The sequence below is a fragment of the Cetorhinus maximus genome, chromosome 22 (genome assembly GCF_964194155.1).
Source record: "Cetorhinus maximus chromosome 22, sCetMax3.hap1.1, whole genome shotgun sequence".
NCBI lineage: Eukaryota > Metazoa > Chordata > Chondrichthyes > Lamniformes > Cetorhinidae > Cetorhinus > Cetorhinus maximus.
In genome coordinates this window covers 31,433,221-31,445,702 of record NC_135900.1, presented here as the reverse complement: position 1 = coordinate 31,445,702, position 12,482 = coordinate 31,433,221, and the positions used below count along the sequence as shown (strand labels likewise).

General features: G+C 43.6%; 1 protein-coding gene across 1 annotated transcript in view; it reads right to left on the bottom strand.

Moving 5' to 3' along the window:
• The window catches only part of asz1 (ankyrin repeat, SAM and basic leucine zipper domain containing 1), a 128,225-nt gene that overhangs the window by 40,521 nt on the left and 75,222 nt on the right, over positions 1–12,482 (bottom strand). The window contains exon 10 of the mRNA XM_078568564.1: positions 3,589–3,701. Coding sequence (XP_078424690.1) covers positions 3,589–3,701 — 113 coding nt within the window. The remainder of the gene's footprint in view (positions 1–3,588; positions 3,702–12,482) is intronic.

Sequence of the window (12,482 nt, the reverse complement as noted above, 5' to 3'; positions counted from 1 at the left end):
AGCCAAATTAAAAGACAAAAAACAATATAAATATATTAAATATCTTATGGAAACACTTTCACCATGAGGGCACCTTTCTAAAATTAGTTATATGTAATGACAAATTTGTAGATTACAATGTTTGCCAAATTTTGCTATTTTAATTTTGTGATGGTTGGTGAATCAGGGTGTTTGTTTGGATCAATTTCTGTTCTGACAATGTGAAGATGAATTAACATAGACATTTGAAGCTACATGACTTCTGAAACACCCCATCAGAATACAACCCCATGCCCCCAACAGCAAATGAACATTTCCATAATGTTTTTTTTACCACTGAATAACTACCTTATGTGTATCATGGAAAGCCCCATGATAGATGGAAAGCCAGGTCTTACTAAAAAATGTATATAAACACATCCCAGAAACAGATTGCGAGGTCAGATTCCTGAACTACGTGTGCCTAACAATTTTTCCCATAAACTTAGTAACTTAAACACCAATGCCAGCTGGATTTGTTTGGACTGCTTTATTCTGACACCTAGCTTAACATTAAAAAGGTCAATGTGCCCATACAGTTAAAAAAGCAGATAAAATAGTTACTTCATTTATCAAGGAATAGAATAAATTTTGTTAAAATCTTCTTTGTAGCTTCAACATGAAATATAGGTGATAAATGCTTCATAATTAAAAAAATTGAAGAAGAAATACTTCCTTTTGGGGCACTTCAGGAAAACATAAATATTTCAAGCACACTCTCGATGTAAAAATGGAACAACCTGGTCTTATGCCTACAGTTTACATTACGAATTATTATAAACATTATCTTAGCAAAATGTTTTCACTGAAAACACTGATTTTAAAAGCATTTTGTCAAAGGTAAGGTGGTTAAGATGCTCACATTGGATTAATTAAAGCACAGCTTATTTTGGGAGACAGGATAATAGTTGATCTCATTCCCTCTGTCATCCATAACCTAAATCCAAACTTTCTGACAATCTCAGGGACGTTCTGTGAACCTAGGCATATTTGCAGAGAGGCAGAAGGAATTAAGGGTTTCAATGCCTGTCTCCTTACGGCAAGGTCTTCTATGGCACATAATTAATTGCAATATTTGCTTGAAGAGCATCAATAATGTGAACATTCTAGAAACTACATCTACTTGCTGACAATAATCTGTTACTGATGAATGACCCTCAGCAGTTTCATGAATTCTTAGGACACAACAGGGATGGAGACAGAGGTTTTCATTGCAACATAATTCTCATGGTGAAATTGACAATCTTATATCTAAATGGGTGCTTTAGTCTTTAATATCTAGAAATACCAATACCTTAATTAGATCAAATTCTTTACTTGAGCTTTTACTTTAAAATGATTAAGAGGAAAAACTTCCAAATGAGAATGGTTTTAGTTTTACTTCATGTACCTGCTGAATTAGAATGTGTTTTATCCCCAGGTTCTCTGTGCAGGTTGCTTAACATTGTCCCTATAAGTCATTTTTCAAAATCTTTCCTTGACTTCTAGAATTTCTAGGTCAGTGTACTACTTTCATCCATTACCAACAGGTGATTAAAATATTTAAAATGTTTATATTTTATAACCAGTGGGAGTCATTTTAAAATAATACAATGCTATTTTCATCTGTAAGCCTTTGCAAATGTTATTTGAAGGAAAAAAATGGTGGCAATTTTGTTTTTAAGATTTAGAGTGATTTTACAGTCAAGAGCAATCACATTCTTATTAGCTGCACTTAATCAAAAGGGAAACATTATTGTTCCTCTCTTCAAGACAAGATCAAGCATCTGGGTGGATCTGGGGAGGACATAGATAATTATCATTTAATACCATCATCATAAAATTGTCTTCTGCTCATGCAGTATAAAAAAGCAAGTGGTGGGGTGGGGGTGGGGAGCGGGGGAAGAGGATGAGGGGATGGTTGACTGCAAGACTGATAAATTGAGAAATAACTAACTGCCTTTCACATCGTAAGATATTTCAAAGCATTTGGGACACATATCTCCCATTTCTCTGGTAAGCAGGATGAATTTACACTAAAGGTGACTAGAATACTCCATACAACGGCTAACTGTTATTCCCCTGATTACAAAAAACTTGTAGGGGCAGATGTGACGTCGTGATAACGTCAATGGACTACTAATCCAGAGGCCCAGTTAATGCGGTGGAGACATGGGTTCAAATCCCACCTTGGCAGCTGGTGGAATTTAAATTCAACGAATAAATCTGAAATAAAGCTAGTCTCAGTCTCATGAAACTATCATTTATTGTTGTAAAAATCCATCTGGTTCACTAATGCCCTTTAGGAAAGGAAATCTGCCATCCTCGCTCGGTCTGGCCTACACGTGACTCCAGGCCCACAGCAATGCGATTGAGTATTAACTGCCCTCAGTTCAAGGGCAATCAGGTATGGACAATAAATGTTGGCCTTGCCAGCGACACCCATTTCTCATGAAAGAATAAAGACACTTATATAGTATCATTTCCTTGGGATGCCTCAAAAGTTCTTCACTACCAACGAATTACTTTTGAAGTGCACTATTATGTAGAAAACCATGGAAATCAACTGTCCCACAAAAGCAGAAGTTAATCTCACTAGTTCATGGGAAAACATCCCATTTTTTATAATAATGTGCCATGGGATCTTTTAAGTCTCTCTGAATAAGCAGACAGTTCAATGTTCTATCTAAAAGACAGTGGCTCTTAACTTCCACGCTCCCCAGTGTTGGATTTGGGCGCGCCCCAAAGATGTGCTGGGGAAATCCTTCTAGCAAGTTCCCAGGTATGGGTTTGCACAGCAAAAGCCCAGAAATGTACATTTCCTCTGGAAAATTGCGCTGTGCTGGGAACCATCGAAAATACAATTTAAATTGCAAATTTTGGATGGTTCTGCCAGGGTTATACCAAGTTACCCAGAAAAAGTTAAAAGAACTTAAACCTCTTCTAGCTTCTGAGTAACTACTGTAAAGACCCAGGCTGACTGCACCATCACCGCCCCCCTCACCCTCGCAATCCCCGGATTATCCCCCCAAACCTCGGATCACTCCTCCAAGCCCCAGACTCCCCCTCCCCCAAATCCTCTCTCTTTATCTTAGGCACTTACCTTCCTCTGGCCTGTCAATTTTCCTGGCCCTTTAAACTTACCTACTTTACAGCATCTAGTGCTGTAAAAAGGGGGTGTGGCCTCCTTGAATATGCTGAATCTACACTTCGCTGGAGCCTGTGAGCATTCTTTCGATACAGGCCCCAAGCAGCTCCAGTGAATGGAAGTGTCAACGCTATTTTCAAGACCAGGTAAATACATATTTATTTCTCCTAATTTTTGCAGGCCAGCCCATTCTGACACTAGTCAGAGGTTACGGCCCAATATCTCCAACAATGCAGCAGTCACTCACTATTACACTGACTTACTCTTTTAAAGCAAGTAGTACAGAGATTGATGTTAAAATGAATGATAAACTACAGGACTGCTGCAAAATATAATGGAATTTGGGTACTTAGTGTGGCGCTTGTTTTTAAAACAGCTACTATGATGTTGAAAAAGTACTTGCCTTTATTTTAAATTGTTAATAATTTCATTATTTTTATTACCTGCAATCAAAATTGTCCAGTGAAGGTAACTGAGCAACTTGTAGGTCTTCCGGCTGCATCTCACAAACTGCTTCCAAAATTTTCCTTTGATCATTCGGATCAGTAATTTTAATCTGCATAAAAATTCAAAATGTCTGTAATTTATGCTCAGACCAGGATGAATTTAGAAAATAGCATGGTCTCATAGTTTTCTATAAATTTGCCATTGACTATTAAATGTATTTTCACATTTCATCAAAATCCCTCAGCAAGTGTGTGCAAAGCCATTCACGTGAGAATAATTTTGCAATTACTTTTATTCAAAGTAATGCACCCTTATGCATACTTTTGGCAATTTGCAGTTATGGTTCATAATTTCTCAATGGTGATAAACAAATAAACTTAGTGTCTCCACTTAAAACTTAATTGTTACGAAACTTGATTCTAACCATGGGTTTTTCATATTTAACCACCTTTTCTCCCCTCAGCGCCTGCACTGAAGGGCAGACTCATCATCCTCAGCGATTTCAATCTCCATACCAGCTCTGCTTTTCCTTGCTTCTCTGAAATTGCTGCCCTCTTGTCCTCTCTAAAACTCTCCCTTCATGCAGACTCTCCCACACATATTCATGGTCAACCCTTCAACCGTGCCATCTTCTGTGGCTTTGGTGTACCATGCCTGCAGTGTGCACCATCTACAAGATACACTGCAGAAGCTCACCTAGATTTCTTCAACAGCACCTCTTACTCTACTATAGTTGGAACAATAACAGCTCATGGGAACACCACCCACCACTCTTCCCCACCACCACCCCTCCCTCACTTCACCCACAAAAACGCATTCTCCAGTCACACACTGTCCCGACTTGGACATATAACAATTTCTTCATTGCTGGGTCAAAATTCTGGAACTCCTCACCTAACAGCACTGCGAGAGTACTTCCACACATAGACTCCAGTGGTTCAATGCAGCTGTACACCATTACCTTCTCAAGGTCAACAAGAGATGGGCAATAAATGCTTACCTTGTCTGCACGTCCACAAGCCTTGACTAAATAAATAAAATTGACAAGGCCATCTCTGATCACTTTCTTGTATTCCTCACCATCCATATGCCCTTACTCCCTTCCAAGCAAATTCCTGTATCCACTGGAAAAAATTCCCCCATCACTTGCAAATGCACTTTTGAACTTCCAACTGCCCATCCATTTGCAACAGTGGGCTGAATTTTGCCGTCGGTGAGCAGGGAGCGGGGCCCGCTTGCCGACGCGCAAAATGACACAGGATGACGTCGGGGGGAACCCCCGACTTCATCCCGCCCCATTTAAATTTTCAGGAAGGCGGGGGCACAGCAAAATCAGCTGCGGGCCTGCCGACGCATTTAAGGTTGGCGGGCAGGCCAGAAACGCCGGTGGGCAATAGAAAAAACATGAAACCTCATCCACCGGCGGGATGAGGTTTCATGCAGGGTTTTAAAAAGTTTAATAAAGTTTTAGTGTAGATTATGAACATGTCCCATCTCATGTCACGAGGGGGACATGTAAAGGATTTTAAAAAATTTCTATTTTTAATGTTTTTAGAACTGTCAGTGATCTCCCTGAGGCAGCACTTAGCCTCAGGGAGATGTGCGCTCTTTTGTGCGCATGCACAAAAGAGCGCACTCTCGCTTTTAGGGAATCCTGCCTGCACAGGAAGCGCATAGCACTTCCCGGTGGACGTCATGCTGGGCGGGCCTTAATTGGCCCACCCACCTAAAATGGCGGCAGGGCCCGCTTCTCCGGCGGAGGTCGGGTCGGGCCCGTCGGAGGTCGGGTCGGGCCCGTCGGAGGTCGGGTCGGGCCCGTCGGAGGTCGGGTCGGGCCCGTCGGAGGTCGGGTCGGGCCCGTCGGAGGTCGGGTCGGGCCCGTCGGAGGTCGGGTCGGGCCCGTCGGAGGTCGGGTCGGGCCCGTCGGAGGTCGGGTCGGGCCCGTCGGAGGTCGGGTCGGGCCCGTCGGAGGTCGGGTCGGGCCCGTCGGAGGTCGGGTCGGGCCCGTCGGAGGTCGGGTCGGGCCCGTCGGAGGTCGGGTCGGGCCCGTCGGAGGTCGGGTCGGGCCCATCGGCCCGGAAGGGAGAAAATTCTGTGCAGTATTTCTGCAGTCACTGGTTTGTTCAACCACTCCCACAACTCCACCTTTGATGCTCTTGTCCGCAGCAAAACCTTTACTGTCTTTTTTCCCCATCACACTCCAGGTACGGGTCCCAGCTTCATTCCCTCAAGTCCATGGGGTGTAGCCTTGGGCATATTTGATGCACAATTTGTTTAGTCATCAACCAACAGCTGTAGCTAGACCACATCTAGTGCTGTTGGGCCTCACTTTCCCTGAAAAGTCATCCACTCTTCCAGGAGAGGAAAGATAACCATCAGCTTCTTTTGTTCACTACCATCTCCTTCAACATTCTTCTCCACCCCTCCATTCTCATTCTCAATAGCTGAGAGGAGCTCAGGCTTGTCATCTAGATTAAGACCATTGTTTTCAGCTCCTTTTCTCACCCACTAAGCTAAATCGACCCTAGCTCCCCTTGACCAAACTCCAAACTCATGCATTTTTCTAGTTTCTCTCCCAAGTCTTTCTTCCCGCCACACCTTTCACCATGCCCTCTTCAAGCTCAACTCACCCAAAGGCATTTGATAAGGTGCCACATCAAGGTTACTACACAAGGGCACATGGTGTAGGAGGTAACATACTAGCATAGATAAATGATTGGTTAGCTCATAGGAAGCAGAAAGTAGGATTAATGGGACTTTTTGAATTGGCAAGCTGTGACTAGTGGAATGCCACAGGGATCAGTGCTGAGTCCTCAGTTATTTACAATCTATATCAATGTCTTGAATGATGGGACCGACTATATGGTAGCTAAATTTGCTGATGAGACCGAGATAGGTAGGAAAGTAAGTTGTCAGAAGGAGGTAGAGAGTCTGCAAAGGGATATAGACAGGTTAAGTGAGTAGGCAAAAACTCGGCAGATGGGGTATAACGTGGGTAGATGTGAACTTGTCCATTTTGGCAGGGAGAACAGAAATCAGTATACTATTTAAATGGAGAGAGGTTGTATAACTCAGCGGTACAGAGGGATCTGGGTGTTTTGGTACATGAATCACAAAGTTAGTATGCAGGTACAGGAAGTGATTAGGGAGGCAATGAAATGCTGGCATTTATTGCAAGAAGAAATGAATTTAAATCGGGGAGGCTTTACTGCAGCTGTACAGGGCCTTGGTGAGACCACATCTGGAGTACTGTCTACAGTTTTGGTCTCATTTGAAAACTGCTTTAGAAGCAGATCAGAGAAGGTTCACTCGATTCATTCCTGGGATGAAGGGCTTATCTTACGAAGAAGGGTTGAACAGTTTAGGCCTATACCCATTGGAGCTTAGAAGAATGAAAGGTGAGCTTATTGAAACATATAAGATCTTGAGGGGACTGGATTAGGTTGGATGTTTCCTCATGTGGGGGAAACTAGAACTTAGGGGCTTAATTTAAGAATAAGAGGTCCCTTTTAAGATAGATGAAAATTTTTTTTCTCTGAGATAAGACGTAAGACCATAAGACATAGGAGCAGAAATTAGGCCATTCGGCCCATCGAGTCGGCGCTGCCATTCAATCATGGCTGATAAGTTTCTCAACCCCATTCTCCCGCCTTCTCCCCGTAACCTTTGATCCCCTTACCAATCAAGAACCTATCTATCTTGGTCTTAAATACACTCAATGACCTGGCCTCCACAGCCTTCTGTGGCAATGAATTCCATAGATTCACCACTCTCTGGCTAAAGAAGTTTCTCCTCATCTCTGTTCTAAAAAGTCTTCCCTTTACTCTGAGGCTGTGCCCTCAGGTCCTAGTCTCTCCTGTTAATGGAAACATCTTCCCCACGTCCACTGTATCCAGGCCTTTCAGTATTCTGTAAGTTTCAATCAGATCTCCCCTCATCCTTTTAAACTCCATCGAGTATAGACCCAGAGTCCTCAAACGTTCCTCATATGTTAAGCCTTTCATTCTTGGGATCGTTCTCGTGAACCTCCTCTGGACCCTCTCCAGGGCCAGCACATCCTTCCTGAGATATGGGGCCCAAAATTGCTCACAATATTCTAAATGTGGTCTGACCAGAGCCTTATAAAGCCTCAGCAGCACATTCCTGCTTTTATATTCTAGTCCTCTCGAAATAAATGCCAACATTGCATTTGCCTTCCTAACTACCGACTCAACCTGCAAGTTAACCTTAAGAGAATCCTGGACTAGGACTCCCAAGTCCCTTTGCACTCCAGATTTTTGAATTCTCTCCCCATTTAGAAAATAGTCTACGCCTCTATTCTTCCTACCAAAGTGCATGACCTCACACTTCCCCACGTTGTATTCCATCTGCCACTTCTTTGCCCATTCTCCTAACTTGTCCAAATCCTTCTGCAGCCTCCCCGCCTCCTCAATACTACCTGTCCCTCCACCTATCTTTGTATCATCTGCAAACTTAGCCAGAATGCCCTCAGTTCCTTCATCTAAATCATTAATGAATAAAGTGAAAAGTTGTGGTCCCAACACTGACCCCTGCGCAACTCCACTAGTCACCGGCCGCCATCCTGGGAAGGACCCCCTTATCCCCACTCTCTGCCTTCTGCCAGACAGCCAATCTTCTATCCATGCTAGTACCTTGCCTCTAACACCATGGGCTCTTATCTTACTGAGCAGCCTCTTGTGCGGCACCTTATCAAAGGCCTTCTGGAAGTCCAAGTAGATAACATCCATTGGCTCTCCTTTGTCTAACCTACTCGTTACCTCCTCAAAGAATTCTAACAGATTTGTCAGGCATGACCTCCCCTTGATGAAACCATGCTGACTTTGCCCGATTTCACCATGCACTTCCAAGTATTCTGAAATCTCATCCTTAATAATAGACTCTAAAATCTTACCAACGACCGAGGTCAGGCTAATCGGCCTGTAATTTCCCGTCTTTTGCCTCACTCCCTTCTTAAACAGGGGGGTTACATTAGCGATTTTCCAGTCCTCTGGGACCCTCCCTGACTCGAGTGATTCCCGAAAGATCACCACCAACGCCTCCACTATCTCTTCAGCTATCTCCTTCAGAACTCTGGGGTGTAATCCATCTGGTCCAGATGATTTATCCACCTTCAGACCTTTCAGTTTTCCTAGCACCTTCTCCTTGGTAATGGCCACCACACTCACCTCTGCCCCCCCGACTCTATTGAACGTTGGGGATGTTACTCGTGTCTTCCACCGTGAAGACTGACACAAAGTACCTATTCAGTTCTTCCGCCATTTCTTTGTTCCCCACTACTACTTCTCCAGCGTCATTTTCCAGCGGCCCAATGTCCACTTTTGCCTCTCTCTTACCCTTTATATATCTAAAAATACTCTTTGCAATCTTATTTTATATTACTGGCTAGTTTACCCTCATATTTAATCTTCTCCCTCCTTATTTCTTTTTTAGTTGTCCTCTGTTGGTCCTTGTAGGCTTCCCAATCCCCTGGTTGCCCATTGCTCTTCGCCACGTTGCATGTTTTCTCTTTAGCTTTTATGCTGTCCCTGACTTCCCTTGTCAGCCATGGTTGCCTCGTCCTCCCTTTAGTATGCTTCTTCTTCCTAGGGATGAATTTTTGCTGTGTCTCCCAAATTACTCCCAGAAATTTCTGTCATTGCTGTTCCACTGTCTTTCCTGCTAGGCTCATCTCCCAGTCAATTCTGGCCAGCTCCTCCCTCATGCCTCTGTAGTTGCCTTTATTCAACTGTAATACCGTTACATCTGATTCCAGCTTTTTCCTCTCAAATTGCAGGGTAAATTCTATCATATTATGGTCACTTCCTCCTAAGGGTTCCTTCGCCTTAAGCTCCCTTATCAAATCTGCCTCATTATACATCACTAAATCTAGAATTGCTTGTTCCCTAGTGGGCTCCACCACAAGCTGCTCCAAAAAGCCATCTCGTAGGCATTCCACAAATTCCTTTTCTTTGGATCCACTACCAACCTGATTTTCCCAGTCTACCTGCATATTGAAATCCCCCATGATCATTGTAACCCTGCCTTTCTATCTCCTGGTGTATCTTGTGCCCCACATCCTGACTACTGTTCGGAGGCCTGTACATGACTCCCATTATGACTTTTTTACCTTTGCGATTCCTCAACTCTACCCACACAGATTCTACATCATCTGACCCTACGTCGTTTCTTGCTATCGATTTAATTTCATTTCTTACTAACAAAGCAACCCCACCCCCTCTGCCAACCTGCCTATCTTTTCGATAGGATGTATATCCTTGGATATTTAGCTCCCAGTCCTGATCACCTTGCAGCCATGTCTCCGCGATGCCCACCACATCATACCTGCCAATTTCAATCTGCGCCACAAGCTCATTTACCTTATTTCGTATACTGCGTGCATTCAGATACAACACCTTCAGTCCTGTATTTCCCATCCCCTTTCTCATTGTCGTCCCTTTATCTGATGTGCTTGAAGTTAGATTCCTAGCCCTTTCCAAACACTCTGTCCTATTATGTGTTCTGGAGAATTTAATAGCCTCTCCTGGGCTCTCCTTTCTTTTGTTTTTTCATAATTTTCCATGAAGTTGAATCCACCCTCCAACACGCTAACCTGCTGACCACCCTATTTACCCTTTTCGCTAGAACATTGGTCCCAGATCGGTTCAGGTGGAGACTGTCCCAACGGTACAGATCCCTCCTGTTCTAATACTGATGCCAGTGCCTCACGAAATGGAACCCCTCTTTCCCACACCATTCCTTTAGCCATGTCTTTACTTCCCTTATTCTCGTGTCCCTTTGCCAATTTGCACATGGCTCAGGTAGTAATCCGGAGATTATAAACCTTGAGGACCTGTTCTTTAATTTAGTTCTTAGTTCCTGATAATCCCCAAACAGGTCCTCTTTCCTAGTCTTACCTATGTTATTTGTCCCGACGTGGACCACAACAACTGGATCCTCCCCTTCCCTCTCCAATATCCTTTCAAGCCGGTCAGAGATGTCCCTCACCCTGGCACCGGGCAGGCAACATACCATGCGGTACTCTTCATCCTGCTTACAAAGGATGTTATCAATTCCCCTAATTTAGAATCCCCTACAACTACCACTTGTCTTTTTGCTCCCCCCTCTTGAATGGCCTCCTGTGCCACGGTGCCGTGGTCAGCTGGCTCATCCTCCCTACAGCCCTGTTCTTCATCCACACAGGGAGCAAGTACCACGTACCTGTTGGACAAGGTCAAGAGCTGAGGCTCCTCTGTTCCTGAACACAGGATCCCTTTGCCTGCCTCACTTGCAGTCACACCCTGCTGACCCTGACCACTGACTGAATTTGAGGTACTTAATCTACTGTGTGTGACTGCCTCCTGAAATAAAGCGTCCAGGTAACTCTCCCCCTCCCGGATGTGCCGGATGGTCATTAGAACGTGGAATTCTTTTCCCCAGAATGTTGTGGAGGCTGGGTCTTTAAACTTATTCAAGAATGAGTTAGATAAATTTTTGTTAGACAAGGGAGTCAAGAATTATGGGTTGTAGACAGGAAAGTGGAGCTGAGACCACAACCATGATCTTATTGAATGGTGGAGCAGGCTTGATGGGCCAAGTGGCCTACTCCTGCTACTAACAGCACTGTGGGTGCACCTACACCACATGGGCTGCAACTGTCCAAGAAGGCCGCATACCACCGCCTTCTCAAGGGCAATTAGGGATGGACAATAAATGCTGGCCTAGCTAGTGAAGCCCACATCCCTTGAATGAATTTTTAAAAAGTCCTATGTACACTCATGATCCCATTCCTACTAATCTACTAACCATTCAACTTTCCTTCCTGGCCACCATGCTGGCTTACTTTGTAAACGGCTCCCTCTCCTCAGATGTTGTCCACTTCCTATCAAAACTACCACCATTGGTTTGCTGGGTACAGAGAACAAAACTAGAAACAACTGGACAGACGATCTCGATCTTAGTGGCAAAGAAACCCATGAACTGTTTTGTTGTTGGAGATTGTTGTAAGGTGTTGGGTGTAGTTCGGTAGGTCTTAAGGTATTCATAGTCTTAGGTGGTTCAACAGTAAGTATTTATTTACTGTACCTATGTGTATAGTTTCTTGCAGTTAAGGTCCAAACTAGGAGCTGTCTCCATGCTTGCTTCTACATAGGCTCTGTCCAACACAACACTGACCCCTAGGTGCAGGTCACTTGTTCTCTCACATCACTGTGTGGGTGGTACTGTACTCAGTCCTTTATGTGCCAGACCCTTGTACTACAGAGGTGAGGGTAGGGACAGCAGAAGGGAGCACTTTATGGAGACAGTTGGTCGTGTTGAAAAGAAGGGATTATGTCGCTCTCCTGAATGACCTTTGTACTGGCCAGATTTGGTGAAGGATGGCTAAACCAAATGCAAGCCAGTTATGCTCATGAAAAGCAATCTGCCAGAATTCAATATGTAGATGTTGCTGTGCAGTAAATACATGGAGCTGCAGAGACATCCTATTACCTTTGGGAAGGGCTGGGGAAAATATGCTGAGATTTACTTTTGACGATTAAATAAGATAAAGCACATGATAGATCTTTGGAAGGTACGAGTTCAGTTGAACAAATTGCTTTTTATGGCCAATGTTTCCTAAGCTCTCATTGGTAAGATTGTCGAAATGATTCAACTGCACTGAAATATGACAAGAAACATTTAAATATGAATAAAATTTACCAAAGTGTGCTGAAAACTTTGTTTTTCACTTTCAGAATGAACATAGAAGTGACAGTAATTTTATCTATTAGGCTGTTGAACAAATATTATTTGTGATATTAGAAACAGCATCAAGATATCTTGCAAGCTTAATGAGTCAATTCCGAGTTAAATCATAAACTATAAAGTCTTGACTAACTTATGGGATGTTAGC